Source organism: Hylobates moloch, unplaced genomic scaffold (genome assembly GCF_009828535.3).
Source record: "Hylobates moloch isolate HMO894 unplaced genomic scaffold, HMol_V3 SCAFFOLD_3, whole genome shotgun sequence".
Lineage (NCBI taxonomy): Eukaryota > Metazoa > Chordata > Mammalia > Primates > Hylobatidae > Hylobates > Hylobates moloch.
This window is the reverse complement of record NW_026652278.1, coordinates 88,349,243-88,366,842: the sequence shown is the minus strand read 5'-3', so window position 1 is coordinate 88,366,842 and position 17,600 is coordinate 88,349,243. Positions and strand designations below refer to the sequence as shown.

The following is a 17,600-nucleotide window of genomic DNA, read 5'->3' as shown; positions in this document are numbered from 1 at the left end:
GAGTTTGTGAGCCCAGCATTGCCTTCAGGAGGCTACTATACCCTTCTATGGTTATTTTTCTCCCTGGGGAAGCCCCAGGGAGCCCCATCTGCCCTGCCCTTCACATAGCACCCAGGGATTCCAGGCCCAGGGCTGCTGCTTTTTTTCTTTTTTTTTTTCAGACAGAGTCCCACTCTGTCACCCAAGCCAGAATGCAGTGGCATGATCTCAGCTCATAGCAACATGGGTTCAAGGGATTCTCATGCCTGGGCCTCCCGAGTAGCTGGGACTGTAGGCATGCAGCACCACGCCCAACTAATTTTTGTATTTTTAGTAGAGATGGGGTTTTGCCTGGCCTCAAGCAATCGACCTGCCTAGGCCTCCCAAAATTCTGGGGTTACAGGTGTCAGCCACTGTGCCCAGCCCAGGCCCAGGACTAATAATCTGTCCTTGGGGAATGTAGCCCTTGCATATCTTATCAGCAATAACCACAGGGGCTCTGGTACCCCACCCCTCTCCAACCTTCCTGCTTCTGAGACTTCAATCTACAGCCCAGTTTTTCTGGACACAGGCTCCCATCCCTGAAGCTGAGTCTCCAGCAGGTGATGACTGAAGGATTCCCATTCTGTTGTGGCCAGCACACTGGAATGGACAGAGGGAGGGTAAGGGGCCTTTGCTTCTCTGCCCACGTCCCCTTGGTCAGCAGAGACAACTCCCGCATCCTTTGCGCTGCCGGTCAGTGGTCAGAGAGGTGAGTGAAGTAGGTTAGAGACCCAGTAGGCTCCATGCAGCACTGCCACAGAGGGTACAGGAAGAGGTCAAAGGTCATAATGAGACTGGGAGCTCAAACCAGATCCCACCATTCCTGTCTTCCATGTGCCTGTGGAAATCAACCAAACCCAGCCTCTGTGGCCAGACTGCTGTTTTCTGTATCACAATCTGTCCTCTGAGCAACAGAAAAAAGGAATAAAACATTTGTTTCCTAGTGAAAAAAAAAAGAACTATGAACAAAAAACAAGTAAACTTCACTCAATGGATTATTTTTAAAGTAAAGAAAAATTTTGGAATCTTTTCTTGAAAATTAAAATTATTACTTCAAGACTTTACATCAACTAACAACTTTCTCAACTGTGTTAGTTACAGGAGCCAATGAGTTTCCAACTGCAAAGGAAATGAAGAATATCGAATGCCAAAAAAAATCACACAATCCTTTAATCACTCAATTCTAATAGTGTAAATGCTGAAGTAAGAGAACAACTTTATGATAATTACTTCAATGAAAATGCAAAGAACATCAGATGCTATTTTGACATCATGATGCAGAATGTGGGCAGGACGACCCACAACTTGGAATCTTTACTTCAGCTTGGACCAAGCATGTGCCCTTATGCAAACATCAACCACAGTTTGTATTTGTATTATCACCACCAAAAGTAGTTCGGAAGCAAAGGGAAAATATCTTCTGCCTTGTGATTACTTGCATCCATGGCTCTGCTGAAAATAGGTGAGGCATTTAGATCATTGATCATCTCTGTGATCATAGTGAAGCTATTACTTTTGTTGTTGTTGCAGTAGATTTCATCTTGGCTCTTCAAAATTTGATTGCATCTTTGGAATCAGAAAATACTTCTAGCAGTAGTACTTTCAAATTGTCATTTGAGCTGAAAGACTGCTGCTGTTATATAGTGTGGCAGATGTTTACAACTTCCACTGCAATTACTATATCTCAATCTGAATTCTTTTTATTTTTTATTTCTTTTGAGACAGTCTCGCTCTGTCGCCCAGGTGACACTGTTGTACAGTGGTGCAATCTCAGCTCACTGCAACCTCCACCTCCTAGGTTAAGCAATTCTTTTGCCTTAGCCTCCCGAGTAGCTGGAATTACAGGTGCTCACCACCACGCCCCGCTAATTTTTTGTAATTTTAGTAGAGACAAGGTTTCACCATGTTGCCTAGGCTGGTCTTGAACTACTGAGCTCAGGCAATCCACCCACCTAGGCCTCCCAAAGTGCAGGGATTACAAGTGTGAGTCACTGCACTCGGCTTGAATTCTTTTTAATAAAAAAAATCTGTTTACAATTTTATATAATATTAGTTGAGGAAATCATACATCTTCCATGTTTAGCTGTTATTATGTGCTGGTGTCTTTCTCCATTTTTGCATACCACACAAAAAGCTTCAAAAGGAATCATTCCTCATTTAATAAATCTCCACTTTTCAAACAATTCATCACAAAGTTTATGCTTGAATTTTGGTATTTGGCATTCAAATATACACAAATAAAAATAGATAATAGCAACCACCACAAAAATTAAGCTGAGTGAATTTGATAATCTCTCAGCTGCCTTAGTGTGTCTGTCACAAGTCTGAACTCAGAACTAACATCAAACAGGGGTTGAACCATTGAAAGCATTACAAACTTGCAAACTAATAATCAATTGAAGTGGCTGGGTGTGGTGGCTCATGCCTGTAATCCCAGCACTTTGGAAGGCCGAGGCTGGTGGATCACAAGGTCAGGAGATCGAGCTCCATACATGCCAACATGGTGAAACTCCGTCTCTACTAAAAAAAATACAAAAATTAGCTGGTCGTGGTGGCACGTGCTTGTAATCCCAGCTACTCAAGGGCTGAAGCAGGAGAATTGCGTGAACCCTGGAGTTGGAGGTTGCAGTGAGCCAAAATCACACCACTGCGCTCTAGCCTGGTGACAGAGTGAGACTCCATCTGAAAAAAAAAAAAAAAAATCAATTGAAGTAGAGTTGCCATTGAAGTGGCCTGAGATGGCTATCCTATCCTTGGCTGGTATCTGGGAACGTGAATTTTGGGAAGGTTTGGGAACCTGGATTTCAGAAGGGTTCCCCCAACCCTCGCTGATCAAATGGCTCCACTGTACCTAAATAATAAGGTTTCTGTGGAACACCTGCTTTTTTTCTGGGAATCTGGAATTTTGATTTGTGCATAATAGACAGTGTCTACATGACCAGCCCCTAATAAAAAGCCCAGGCACTGAGTTTCTAAGGAGCTTCTGTGACAACATTTTGCATTTGTTGTCACAGCGTGTTGCTGGAGGAATTCAGCACATCCTATGTGACTACACTAGGGGAGGATGCTTGGAAGCTGGTACCAGGTTTCCTCTGGACATGGCCCGGTGACCTCTACCCTTTGCTGACCTTGCTGTAATAAGTTGTAGCCATACTGTGACTACATGCCAAGTCCTGTCAGTCCTCCTAGCAATTTGTTTAACCCAGAAGTGTTCTTGGGAATCCCCAATACAGCTGGCATCAGAAGCAAATTTTTTTTACTTCTCACTCTGTCACCCAGGCTGGAGTGCAGTGGAACAATCATAGCTCACTGCAGCCTTGAACTCCGGGGCACAAGTGATCCTCCTGCCTAACCTGGGATTACAGGTATGTATCCTGCCGAATAGCTGGGACTACAAGCAGGTGCCACCATCCAGGGGTCTTTGTTTTTTTTTTTCTGTAAAGATAGGGTCTTGCTATGTTGCCCAGGTTTATCTTGAGCTCCTGGCCTCAAGTGATCCTTCTGCCTCAGCCTCTCTAAGTGCTGAGATTACAGGTATGACTCATTGAACCTGGCCCAGAAGTGGAATTTGCTAGAACAACCCTGACTCACTAAGATTCGGCTCCATCACTGTTTGGGAAAAGGAAGAATGAAGGGGAACGGTGATAAGCCTTTGATACCTGGGTGTCTATGGAGCCCTCCATGGTTTGAGAGCAGCAGCTGAACTGCCATCTGCTGGTAGAAGACACAGTGACCTATGGGGTTAGAAATGGATCCAACCCTGGCTTCTTTCCTCTGTGCTGGATGAAGTGAGGGGGAAAATATGCACCTAGGTGATGCCTTTGTTTTTTGTTCTCTTCTCCAGGTGGGAGGTAAGAAAAACAACAGTGACAAATTATAAAGGTGAGTGTTGGGTGGCCCCAAAATGTTAAAAGTTCTCAGGGCTGGAGTAAAGCTGGAGTGGGAGGGTGGGAGGGTGGGGAGGACGCCAACACTCCATCCAGCCTTTTCTTCAGCCCAGCTGCTGCCCTATTGCAAGAGCTGCCTCCTTCTTTGCCACCCCTGTACCCTCCCTCGTCTGCTTTCCAACCTGAATAGTTCCCACAGCAGTAATGCTAACCTAACTGCAAATGCTGGATTTACTGCTATGGGTTTAGTTTGCAATAGAAAAAAAAATGTTTAATGGCTTTGTGTTTTGTGGCTATTACATCTAGATGTATTAATATGATAAAATTGATATAAAATGTTAAATGCTTTCAATTTCATAAATTCTAGGGGGAACACACTGATCAGGAAAAGCTGCAGAGGAAAGTGAGTGTGACACAACTTCCTTGCTTTTTGCAGCTAGCGGACAGCTTGGAATTTAAATTCTCAATACTGGAAACAGAACAAGTCTCCAAAATTAACAATTTTTCTATGTTTTTTGCCTATTGGAGCCACTGGAAAAAAGGAGACAATATGAAGAGGGGCAATCTTGAGCTAAAGGTATGCCCTGGAATTTACAAAGCAGTTTTTCATCTCTAATGAGCTCTTGTAAGATCATATAGCTGACCCTCAGAGGCTGATGATTTTCTGGCCCCATGTGTATAGTTTTGAGTTGGTCAGCTTGGACTATAAGGTGAATAAGGTAAAAAAAAGCCCAGCAAAGCCTTGCTTGTCACTCAGCTAAGAACACAGCTGTCTGGCCCTGCAGCACATCAGTCTCCAGTTACTAGAAGAACATATATTAGATGCCAAATTATAAACAAGACCTAAGGCCATGCCAGGCAAGGGTTAGGTCAAGCACCTTAAACTTAAAGATTAACTATGGTCTAACTGCCACAAGGGTTTTCTTTTTTCTCTAGCAGCTAAATAAGCACTGGCCTTGAGATAAGCAAAATGAAAACAACTGTAGCTCTTCAGCAGACACTAATTGGCTCCCAACCCCTGTCCCAAGCACCATAACTACAGCTTTGATTAGACAAGAGACTGATTTCAGTAACTTTCTCCTGATAAGAAGACCACCCACCATAAACTGGTTCTGGCTGGGTTTACAGAGGTTGCACACTTGAGTGCCTTTGTGTCCTGAAAAGACCTTTTGACTGATAGGGCCTAATTATAATACATTCAAATGTTAGGTCTCCACCCCAGAGTGAACACAGGTCATATGTTACATGCATATTGGTTCAATACACGTGCATCAGGACCACCTTCATGCATATTCATAGCTCCTCCTCTAACCAGTTGAAGATGTATGTTTAGCTAACTTGTCCAGCATAATGCTCCTACCCCAACCTATCTTCCTTCAAAGTGCCTGTCTCTGGTCTTAGCCAGAGGCATTCTTCTCAGCCTGTTGCAGGCTGTAACCCCTTATAAGAAATAAAGCTTCCTCTCCATTCCAAATAGTTAAATCTTGTGATTTTTTTTTTTTTTTTTTGAGATGGAGTTTCGCTCTTGTCGCCCAGGCTGGAATGCAATGGTGCAATCTTGGGTCACTGCAACCTCTGCCTCCCAGTTTCAAGCTATTCTCTTGCCTCAGCCTCCTGAGTAGCTGGGACTACAGGCACCTGCCACCACGCCCAGCTAATTTTTGTATTTTTAGTAGAGGTGGGGTTTCACCATATTGGCCAGGTTGGTCTCGAAATCCTGACCTCAGGTAATCCACCTGCCTCGGCCTCCCAAAGTGCTGGGATTACAGGCGTGAGCCACCGCGCCCAGCCTAAATCTTGTGATTTTTAAATTTAACAGTCAATTAAATGGTTCCTTGATAGGGCAACATTTAAGGCAGACATTAGTTTTTATTGCCCCATAATGCAATGTTATGTTTGCATTTACTTGTCAATCAACTCACAGGGACTGAGGCAGAAGTAAAACCCACAATTACCTTACTCCTGGCCTATGTGATAAAGTAACATATCTTTTATCAATGTATTTGAGAGGCATCTCTGCTACTGAGAACTTTTTTTTTTTCTACCTTTTATTTTAGGTTCGGGGGATATGTGCAGGTTTGTTATGTAGGTAAACTCATATCACAGGGGTTTGTTGTACAGATTATTTCATCACCCAGGTACTAGGCCTAGTACCCAATAGTTATTTTTTCTGATCCTCTCCCTCCTCCCACCCCACCCTCATGTAGGCCCAGTGTCTGCTCTTCCCCTTTGTGTCCATGAGTTCTCATCATTTAGCTCCCAATTATAAGTGAGACTGGGCAATTGCTGACCTACATCTCTCTTGGGTAGATCTCCCAGGACATAAGCAAAAGACCCTTGGCCACAACCACTACCAAGGTCCCTTTCTCTGCTTCCTCCAAGTTGAGAAGGAAACATAAGCCCTAAGATCACCCCAGAGCTGTGGTGGGAAGCCCAGGAGAGATAAAACCTGAGTAGTTTTAAACTAGAATATGCATGTGGCTTTTTAAAGATGTTTGCAATTTTTTTGCTATTCTCCCCTTGAGATTTGGGGGTCTATACCCACCCTTACCAGACTGGACACTAGTGCTCACTTGTCACTGACACATTACATGAAAGTGATGCTGTGTAACTTCCAAAGTTATGTTTAAAAAGGCCATGAGCATCTGCCTTGTTCACTCAGGTCACTCACCTATGGTGCCCTTGATCACCAAGTCAAAGCTCTGAATGTCCTGAGACTGCTCTGCTACCTGGAAGCCCAGGGTACCTGGGAGATCTCCTATAGGTCCTGCAGCCAAGCCCCATGTCCTCTGCAGACATGTGAGTGAAGTCACCTCCAGATGATGCCATTCCTTTGCTGTGGATTCAACTCCAGCCAATGAGTCTTCTCTGCAGTCCCCAAACACCAATAAGCAGCAATAAGCCATCTTTTCTGTGTCTTTCTAGCCTTGTGAACCATGAACAAAATAAAATGGTTGTTTTATACATTATTTTGGTGGTGATGGTTCTTTCTTAAAAAAGAAATTCACAGTAAAAGCACCAAGAATAACACACTTGTAGGACATTCATAAGGTACAAAATAACATACACTGAAATCTAGGTTTCCTTCTTTCCCTCTTCCACAGCCTATCAGGTTCTGCCTCTGGAAGTAACAATGGTTAAGTTTCTGCACATCTTTCCAGATTTATTAATTAAGCAATCATACAGCACTGACACTGTGAGGAAGCTTTTTAAGGGCTTTGCTTATATTTACTCATTTACTCTTCCTTCACTGTGGACACTCAGGTGGCAGCAGGAAGGAAAGTACTTTGCTCAACCAAATGAAAGTTTGATCTGCTCTTTGAATGCTGTTCCTTCAATCAGATGTTCCATTTTCTTGATGTATTCCCAAATCTTTTTTACTTTCTCCCCTAATTGAGCATTCAGAGATGTAACACTGTTTTCTAGTTTTTCTTACGTTTCACCACTAAATCTTAAATTTCATATGAGACAGGCAGTGATGAAATTCCTGAGTCACTGGACATGTATATGTATGTTTGTGATGGTGACACACACACACACACACACACACATTTTTCTATCTAGCTATTAACCATTAAAACGCTATACTCGAGAGTGAGGAAATATTACACGTTTCTTCCCAAACTCTGTCAACTACCCCCTCAATTAAATAATCCCTGAAAAAATGGCAACATCTATATTAATGCAGTTTTTATCTCATCAATGACCCATTTGATAAAATAGTTCTAGAAACTTGTAATGAATCAGCAGTGATGGAAATTTGTACTGAACCATTTCATATCTAAAATGATATCTACTTTGTTTTAGACATGACAACTCTCTCATGTTTATTTTAGAATTTTCCATTGTTGTGTGTTTAAAGCGCTTGTCAATTCCCTTCCCTTTCCTAACTGTCATGAGCAGATTATAAGAATGTGTGTGATCAGGCTGACTGATGTGCCACGACACATATTTAATCCTGGAATTTAGGGTTATCAGAAGTCTCCATTTAGGGTACATATGTATACATGTGCCATGTTGGTGTGCTGCACCCATTAACCCGTCATTTATATTAGGTATATCTGCTAATGCTATCCCTCTCCCCTCCCCCCACCCCATAACAGGCTCTGGTGCGTGATGTTCCCCTTCCTGTGTCCAGGTGTTCTCATTGTTCAGTTCCCACCTATGAGTGAGAACATGCGGTGTTTGGTTTTTTGTCCTTGCGATAGTTTGCTGAGAATGATGGTTTCCAGCTTCATCCATGTCCCTACAAAGGACATGTACTCATCATTTTTTTTTTTTTTTTATACTTTAGGTTTTAGGGTACATGTGCACAATGTGCAGGTTTGTTACATATGTATCCACGTGCCATGTTGATTTCCTGCACCCATTAACTCGTCATTTAGCATTAGGTATATCTCCTAATGCTGTCCCTCCCCCCTCCCCCCACCCCACAACAGTCCCCGGAGTGTGATGTTCTCCTCCCTGTGTCCATGAGTTCTCATTGTTCAATTCCCACCTATGAGTGAGAACATGCGGTGTTTGGTTTTTTGTCCTTGCGATAGTTTACTGAGAATGATGTTTTCCAGTTTCATCCATGTCCCTACAAAGGACACGAACTCATCATTTTTTATGGCTGCATAGTATTCCATGGTGTATATGTGCCACATTTTCTTAATCCAGTCTATCGTTGTTGGACACTTGGCTTGGTTCCAACTCTTTGCTATTGTGAATACTGCCGCAATAAACATACGTGTGCATGTGTTTTTATAGCAACATGATTTATAGTCCTTTGGGTATATACCCAGTAATGGGATGGCTGGGTCAAATGGTATTTCTAGTTCTAGATCCCTGAGGAATCGCCACACTGACTTCCACAATGGTTGAACTAGTTTACAGTCCCACCAACAGTGTAAAAGTGTTCCTATTTCTCCACATCCTCTCTAGCACCTGTTGTTTCCTGATTTTTTAATGATGGCCATTCTAACTGGTGTGAGATGGTATCTCACTGTGGTTTTGATTTGCATTTCTCTGATGGCCAGTGATGATGAGCATTTCTTCATGTGTTTTTTGGCTGCATAAATGTCTTCTTTTGAGAAGCGTCTGTTCATGTCCTTTGCCCACTTTTTGATGGGGTTGTTTGTTTTTTTCTTGTAAATTTGTTTGAGTTCATTGTAGATTCTGGATATTAGCCCTTTGTCAGATGAGTAGGTTGCAAAAATTTTCTCCCATTCTGTAGGTTGCCTGTTCACTCTGATGGTAGTTTCTTTTGCTGTGCAGAAGCTCTTTAGTTTAATTAGATCCCATTTGTCAATTTTGGCTTTTGTTGCCATTGTTTTTGGTGTTTTAGACATGAAGTCCTTGCCCACGCCTATGTCCTGAATGGTATTGCCTAGGTTTTCTTGTAGGATTTTAATGGTTTTAGGTCTAACATATAAGTCTTTAATCCATCTTGAATTAATTTTTGTATAAGGTGTAAGGAAGGGATCCAGTTTCAGCTTTCTACATATGGCTAGCCAGTTTTCCCAGCACCATTTATTAAATAGGGAATCCTTTCCCCATTTCTTGTTTTTGTCAGGTTTGTCAAAGATCAGATAGTTGTAGCTATGCGGCGTCATTTCTGAGGGCTCTGTTCTGTTCCATTGATCTATGTCTCTGTTGTGGTACCAGTACCATGCTGTTTTGGTTACTGTAGCCTTGTAGTATAGTTTAAAGTCAGGTAGCGTGATGCCTCCAGCTTTGTTCTTTTGGCTTAGGATTGACTTGGCGATGCGGGCTCTTTTTGGTTCCATATGAACTTTAAAGTAGTTTTTTCCAATTCTGTGAAGAAAGTCATTGGTAGCTTGATGGGGATGGCATTGAATCTATAAATTACCTTGGGCAGTATGGCCATTTTCATGATATTGATTCTTCCAACCCATGAGCATGGAATGTTCTTCCATTTGTTTGTATCCTCTTTGATTTCATTGAGTAGTGGTTTGTAGTTCTCCTTGAAGAGGTCCTTCACATCCCTTGTAAGTTGGATTCCTAGGTATTTTATTCTCTTTGAAGCAATTGTGAATGGGAGTTCACTCATGATTTGGCTCTCTGTTTGTCTGTTATTGGTGTACAAGAATGCTTGTGATTTTTGTACATTGATTTTGTATCCTGAGACTTTGCTGAAGTTGCTAATCAGCTTAAGGAGATTTTGGGCTGAGACAATGGGGTTTTCTAGATATACAATCATGTCATCTGCAAACAGGGACAATTTGACTTCCTCTTTTCCTAATTGAATACCCTTTATTTCCTTCTCCTGCCTGATTGCTCTGGCCAGAACTTCCAGCACTATGTTGAATAGGAGCGGTGAGAGAGGGCATCCCTGTCTTGTGCCAGTTTTCAGAGGGAATGCTTCCAGTTTTTGCCCATTCAGTATGATATTGGCTGTGGGTTTGTCATAGATAGCTCTTATTATTTAGAGATACGTCGCATCAATACCTAATTTATTGAGAGTTTTTAGCATGAAGGGTTGTTGAATTTTGTCAAAGGCCTTTTCTGCATCTATTGAGATAATCATGTGGTTTTTGTCTTTGGTTCTGTTTATATGCTGGATTACATTTATTGATTTGCGTATGTTGAACCAGCCTCGCATCCCAGGGATGAAGCCCACTTGATTATGGTGGATAAGCTTTTTGATGTGCTGCTGGATTCAGTTTGCCAGTATTTTATTGAGGATTTTTGCATCAATGTTCATCAAGGATATTGGTCTGAAATTCTCTTTTTTGGTTATGTCTCTGCCAGGCTTTGGTATCAGGACGATGCTGGCTTCATAAAATGTGTTAGGGAGGATTCCCTCTTTTTCTATCGATTGGAATAGTTTCAGAAAGAATGGTACCAGTTCCTCCTTGTACCTCTGGTAGAATTCAGCTGTGAATCCATCAGGTCCTGGACTCTTTTTGGTTGGTAAGCTATTGATTATTGCCACAATTTCAGAACCTGTTATTGGTCTATTCAGAGATTCAACTTCTTCCTGGTTTAGTCTTGGGAGGGTGTATTTGTCGAGGAATTTATCCATTTCTTCTAGATTTTCTAGTTTATTTGCATAGAGGTGTTTGTAGTATTCTCTGATGGTAGATTGTATTTCTGTGGGATCGGTGGTGATATCCCCTTTTTCGTTTTTTATTGCATCTATTTGATTCTTCTCTCTTTTCTTCTTTATTAGTCTTGCTAGCGGTCTATCAATTTTGTTGATCTTTTCAAAAAACCAGCTCCTGGGTTCATTAATTTTTTGAAGGGTTTTTTGTGTCTCTATTTCCTTCAGTTCTGCTCTGATTTTAGTTATTTCTAGCCTTCTGCTAGCTTTTGAATGTGTTTGCTCTTGCTTTTCTAGTTCTTTTAATTGTGATGTTAGGGTGTCTAATTTTGGATCTTTCCTGCTTTCTCTTGTGGGCATTTAGTGCTACACATTTCCCTCTACACACTGCTTTGAACGTGTCCCAGAGATTCTGGTATGTTGTGTCTTTGTTCTCTTTGGTTTCAAAGAACATCTTTATTTCTGCCTTCATTTCATTATGTACCCAATAGTCATTCAGGAGCAGGTTGTTCAGTTTCCATGTAGTTGAGCGGTTTTGAGTGAGTTTCTTAATCCTGAGTTCTAGTTTGATTGCACTGTGGTCTGAAAGACAGTTTGTTATAATTTCTGTTCTTTTACATTTGCTGAGGAGAGCTTTACTTACAACTATGTGGTCAATTTTGGAATAGGTGTGGTGTGGTGCTGAAAAAAATGTATATTCTGTTGATTTGGGGTGGAGGGTTCTGTAGATGTCTATTAGGTCCACTTTATGTAGAGCTGAGTTCAATTCCTGGATATCCTTGTTAACCTTCTGTCTCGTTGATCTGTCTAATGTTGACAGTGGGGTGTTAAAATCTCCCATTATTATTGTGTGGGAGTTTAAGTCCCTTTGTAGGTCACTCAGGACTTGCTTTATGAATCTGGGTGCTCCTGTGTTGGGTGCATATATATTTAGGATAGTTAGCTCTTCTTGTTGAATTGATCCCTTTACCATTATGTAATGGCCTTCTTTGTCTCTTTTGATCTTTGTTGGTTTAAAGTCTATTTTATCAGAGACTAGGATTGCAACCCCTGCCTTTTTTTGTTTTCCATTTGCTTGATAGATCTTCCTCCATCCGTTTATTTTGAGTCTATGTGTGTCTCTGCACATGAGATGGGTTTCCTGAATACAGCACACTGATGGGTCCTGACTCCTTATCCAGTTTGCCAGTCTGTGTCTTTTAATTGGAGCATTTAGCCCATTTACATTTAACATTAATATTGTTATGTGTGAATCTGATCCTGTCATTATGATGTTAGTTGGTTATTTTGCTCGTTAGTTGCTGCAGTTTCTTCCTAGCCTCGATGGTCTTTACAATTTGGCATGTTTTTGCAGTGGCTGGTACCGGTTGTTCCTTTCCATGTTTAGTGCTTCCTTCAGGAGCTCTTTTAGGGCAGGCCTGGTGGTGACAAAATCACTCAGCGTTTGCTTGTCTGTAAAGTATTTTATTTCTCCTTCACTTATGAAGCTTAGTTTGGTGGGATAGGAAATTCTGGGTTGAAAATTCTTTTCTTCAAGAATGTTGAATATCGGCCCCCACTCTCTTCTGGCTTGTAGAGTTTCTGCCGAGAGATCAGCTGTTAGTCTGATGGGCTTCCCTTTGTGGGTAACCCGACCTTTCTCTCTGGCTGCCCTTAACATTTTTTCCTTCATTTCAACTTTGGTGAATCTGACAATTATGTGTCTTGGAGTTGCTCTTCTCGAGGAGTATCTTTGTGGCGTTCTCTGTATTTCCTGAATCTGAATGTTGGCCTGCCTTGCTAGATTGGGGAAGACCTCCTGGATAATATCTTGCAGAGTGTTTTCCAACTTGGTTCCATTCTCCCCGTCATTTTCAGGTACACCAATCAGACGTAGGTTTGGTCTTTTCACATAGTCCCAAATTTCTTGGAGGCTTTGTTCATTTCTTTTTATTCTTTTTTCTCTAAACTTCCCTTCTCTCTTCATTTCATTCATTTCATCTTCCATCAGGGATACCCTTTCTTCCAGTTGATCGCATCTGCTACTGAGGCTTCTGCAATCTTCACGTAGTTCTCGAAACTTGGCTTTCAGCTCCATCAGCTCCTTTAAGCCCTTCTCTCCATTGGTTATTCTAGTTATCCATCCTTCTAATTTTTTTTCAAAGTTTTTAACTTCTTTGCTATTGTTTTGAATTTCCTCTCGTAGCTCAGAGTAGTTTGATCGTCTGAAGCCTTCTTCTCTCAACTCATCAAAGTCATCCTCCATCCAGCTTTGTTCCGTTGCTGGTGAGGAACTGCGTTCCTTTGGAGGAGGAGAGGTGCTCTGTTGTTTAGAGTTTCCAGTTTTTCTGCTCTGTTTTTTCCCCATCTTTGTGGTTTTATCTACTTTTTGTCTTTGATGATGGAGATGTACAGATATGTTTTTGGTGTGGATGTCCTTTCTGTTTGTTAGTTTTCCTTCTACCAGACAGGACCCTCAGCTGCAGGTCTGTTGGAGTTTACTAGAGGTCCACTCCAGACCCTGTTTGGCTGGGTGTCAGCAGCGGTGGCTGCAGAACAGCGGATTTTCGTGAGACCACAAATTCAGCTGTCTGATAGTTCCTCTGAAAGTTTTGTCTCAGGGGAGTACCCGGTTGAATGAGGTGTCAGTCTGACCCTACTGGGGGGGTGCCTCCCAGTTAGGCTGCTCAGGGGTGAGGGACCCACTTTAGGAGGCAGTCTGTCCGTTCTCAGATCTCCAGCTGTGTGCTGGGAGAACCACTACTCTCTTCAAAGCTGTCAGTCAGGCAGGGACATTTAAGTCTGTGGAGGTTCCTGCTGAATTTTTGTTTGTCTGTGCCCTGCCCCCAGAGGTGGAGCCTATAGAGGCAGGCAGGCCTCCTTGAGCTGTGGTGGGCTCCACCCAGTTCGGGCTTCCTGGCTGCTTTGTTTACCTAAGCAAGCCTGGGCAATGGCGGGCGCCCCTCCCCCAGCCTCGCTGCCGCCTTGCAGCTTGATCTCAGACTGCTGTGCTAGCAATCAGCGAGACTCCGTGGGCATAGGACCCTCCGAGCCAGGTGCAGGACACAATCTCCTAGTGTGCCGTTTTCCAGGCCCGTTGGAAAAGCGCAGTGTTAGGATGGGACTGACCCGATATTCCAGGTGCCCTCTGTTTCCCCTTTCTTTGACTAGGAAAGGGAACTCCCTGACCCCTTGCGCTTCCCGAGTGAGGCAATGCCTCGCCCTGCTTTGGCTTGCGTGCAGTGCGCTTCACCGACTGTCCTGCACCCACTGTTAGGCACTCCCTAGTGAGATGAAACTGGTACCTCAAGCAGAAATGCAGAAATCACCCGTCTTCTGTGTCACTGGGGCTGGGAGCTGGAGACTGGAGCTGTTCCTATTCGGCCATCTTGGCTCCACCCCCCTACTCATCATTTTTTATGGCTGGATAGTATTTCATGGTGTATATGTGCCACATTTTCTTAATCCAGTCTATCATTGTTGGACATTTGGGTTGGTTCCAAGTCTTTGCTATTGTGAGTAGTGCCACAATAAACATACGTGTGCATGTGTCATTTTTTCTGCTTATTATTACGGTTATCTGGAGACATCAGTAAATAGGCTGCATTATAAATAATGTTTCCCGTGTATCTTAGCTTGTTTTGTGTTGCTATAACAGACTATCACAGACTGGTTAATTAATAAAGAATTTATTTCTCACAAAAAGAGAAGTCTCCATTTAAAAAAGTATTAATTATATGTTTTCATACAACTGACTGGTGAATATATAGTGCTTCATTTTTCTTAATGTTTCAGTGAATAGCCAGCCTTTTATGTATACATTAATAGAGGATCTCTCAATAAATTCAGAGATTCAGAAATAAGTACATAAACTTGGTTGGATAGAGAGGAAAAAGTAGGTACTATATATAAGTGATAAAAGAAGGTTTTATATAATTACTTTTTAAAACTAAATTTATAGTAATACTTTTTAAACTACATCTGGAACAAATTTTAAATTATTTAATATAGAAATGTCCAGTGATTCAGGAACAGTAGAAATGGGTGGGGAGGGCATTTCAACTCAAGCATGGAACTCCTTTTATTCTCAACATGTTAGCTTTTTCCCTCTTTACTCTGAAATGTTCACTATCAAATGTAATTGAAAGACAGGTCTTTTTTCCTCATTTAACATTTATTTCATACACAGAGAATAATACTGTGGGTCTGGGATTCAGTTTTTGAAATGCAACATATCCTCCAAGTGACCCTTTTACCCATGTCAAAATAGCAGCAGTTGGACCCCATAATGTGGCATGTATTCATTTGAAAATTATGTGGCGTCCTATCACTGTGATCATGTGATGAGGCATATCTTGCCTTCCATTCTAACTATCACTCTATGAGCTTCGAGGTTCAAGTTTGACAGCATTTGTCAATTTCGGAACGTCATACAAAGAATGCTCAAATATGCGGAATTTTGTGTACTGTTGCTGAGGCGTGTTCACTTTTTCATCTTCTGATTGTGGTTTCTTCAAATAAGCCAGTTCACTTGTACTCAAAATGTCTTCCTCATTTTTTTGTTTCCCCCACTCTAATTCATCTATGGATTTATGAACATGTTTTATAGTATTATTACTGATTTGTACTTTTGATTCTTCCACCAAGCTTTTTGTCTTAAATATTTTCCTATTTTTAGAAAAACGTACTGTTTCCACACACCACTTTTGTACACAGTCTTTCATAGAATAGATACAGAAAAAACACAACTACACTGCCTTCATCAGATGAGGAGAATCTTGATACCAAATACAGTATGAGACATTCCATGAAAGGGAAATTATAGACCAAAGTCTTCTGAGTATAAATGTCAAAATCTGAAACCAAATATTAAAGTGGCCTAAATCTGGAGATTTTTAGGAAAAAAACTGAAATTTCATGGTGGCAAACATAATTTTGCCTAGTTTAGAAGTTTTGAGAGATTGTTTTAAAGAAAAATTTAAAAGATAAATAACATTAAATGGATATAAAAGGTTATAAAATAAAATATTATAAAAGGTTATAAAAATGTTTATGAAATTCTTTTGCAGTCAAGATTGGGATTAGATTTGTTTATAAGGTCTCATTAAAATTAGCCATAATATTAAAATACATTAATACCCAAATAAAATTTTTTTTTAATTAAGCTTAAGATTTGTTCTCCATCGAACTTAACAAAGAGTATGTATTCCCGTGTGCCAGAGTGCCAGCTCACCACATACTATTATGTTGGGTTTGCATATTTGATGATGTGTCGCTACCAGGATGCCATCCGGGTCTTTGCCAACATCCTCCTCTACATCCAGAGGACCAAGAGCATGTTCCAGAGGACCACATACAAGTATGAGATGATTAACAAGCAGAATGAGTACATGCATGCGCTGCTGGCCATTGCCCTCATGATGCACCCCATGAGTATCGATGAGAGCATTCACCTCCAGCTGCAGGAGAAATACGGGGACAAGATGCTGCACATGCAGAAAGGTGTCCCACAAGTCTATGAAGAACTTTTCAGTTACTCCTGCCCCAAGTTCCTGTCGCCTGTAGTGCCCAACTATGATAATGTGCACCCCAACTACCATAAAGAGCCCTTCCTGCAGCAGCTGAAGGTGTTTTCTGATGAAGTACAGCAGCAGGCCCAGCTTTCAACCATCTGCAGCTTCCTCAAGCTCTACACCATGCCTGTGGCCAAGCTGGCTGGCTTCCTGGACCTCGCAGAGCAGTTCAGGATCCAGCTTCCTGTCTTCAAACACAAGATGAAGAACCTGGTGTGGACCAGCGGCATCACAACCCTGGATGATTAATTTCAGTCAGCCTCAGAGGTTGACTTCTACATTGATAAGGACATGATCCACATCACGGACACCAAGGTCGCCAGGTGCTATGGGAATTTCTTTACCTGTCAGATCCACAAATTCGAGGAGCTTAATCGAACCCTGAAGAAGATGGGACACAGACCCTGATGACATTCACACACATTATTCAGGAACCTGTTTTGATATATTATAGGCTACCGTGAAACCTTTACCTAGATCAGCCATCAGCCTGTCAACTCAGTTAACAAGTTAAGGACCAAAGTGTTTCAAGGGGATCTCAGTAAAGGATCTTTGGAGCCAGAAAAAAAAAAAAAAAAAAATTTGTTCTCAATGAGATTACACGTGGTAATAATTTTTAATTCTCAAATCTGTTTCTTTTTAAAACTTCTGAGATTTATATCTCAGAAGTTCAACCATTACTATTGTTTTACACATTATTTACAGATCACACATCATTGCCCTCTGTTTCTTTTCCCCTTCAAAAGGTGTATATTTTTACTTCACTACAATGGTAATTTTGTCCTTCAACTTTTCCATCAGCTCTTTTAACTTTTCCCTCATATTCTATTTCTGCTGTTATAATACTAAAATATTGATCTCAAAGGTTAAAAAAAATTTTCACAGATGTAACATGATTTTATACTCTTAACTTTTTGATATGTCTGAATTGTTGCAAGTAATCAGGAAACTTCCCATTCTATTATTAGGTTGGTGCACAAGTAATTGTGGTTTTTGCCATTACTTTCAATGGCAAAAACCGCAATGACTGCACCAACCTAATACTAGGAGCCATATATCCACCTGCTTAAGGTGCTAGTTTTTATGTTTACA

At 41.4% G+C, this 17,600-nt stretch overlaps 1 protein-coding gene across 1 annotated transcript; it reads left to right on the top strand.

Annotated features, from left to right (window-relative positions):
- The first annotated feature begins 584 nt into the window (after positions 1 to 584).
- Positions 585 to 16,916, top strand: LOC116479463 (eukaryotic translation initiation factor 3 subunit L-like). The gene is given in 4 exon segments (XM_058437025.1): positions 585 to 730; positions 3,036 to 3,099; positions 4,276 to 4,485; positions 16,134 to 16,916. Coding segments are annotated over 4 exon segments (1,203 nt in total).
- Positions 16,917 to 17,600: the final 684 nt, after the last annotated feature.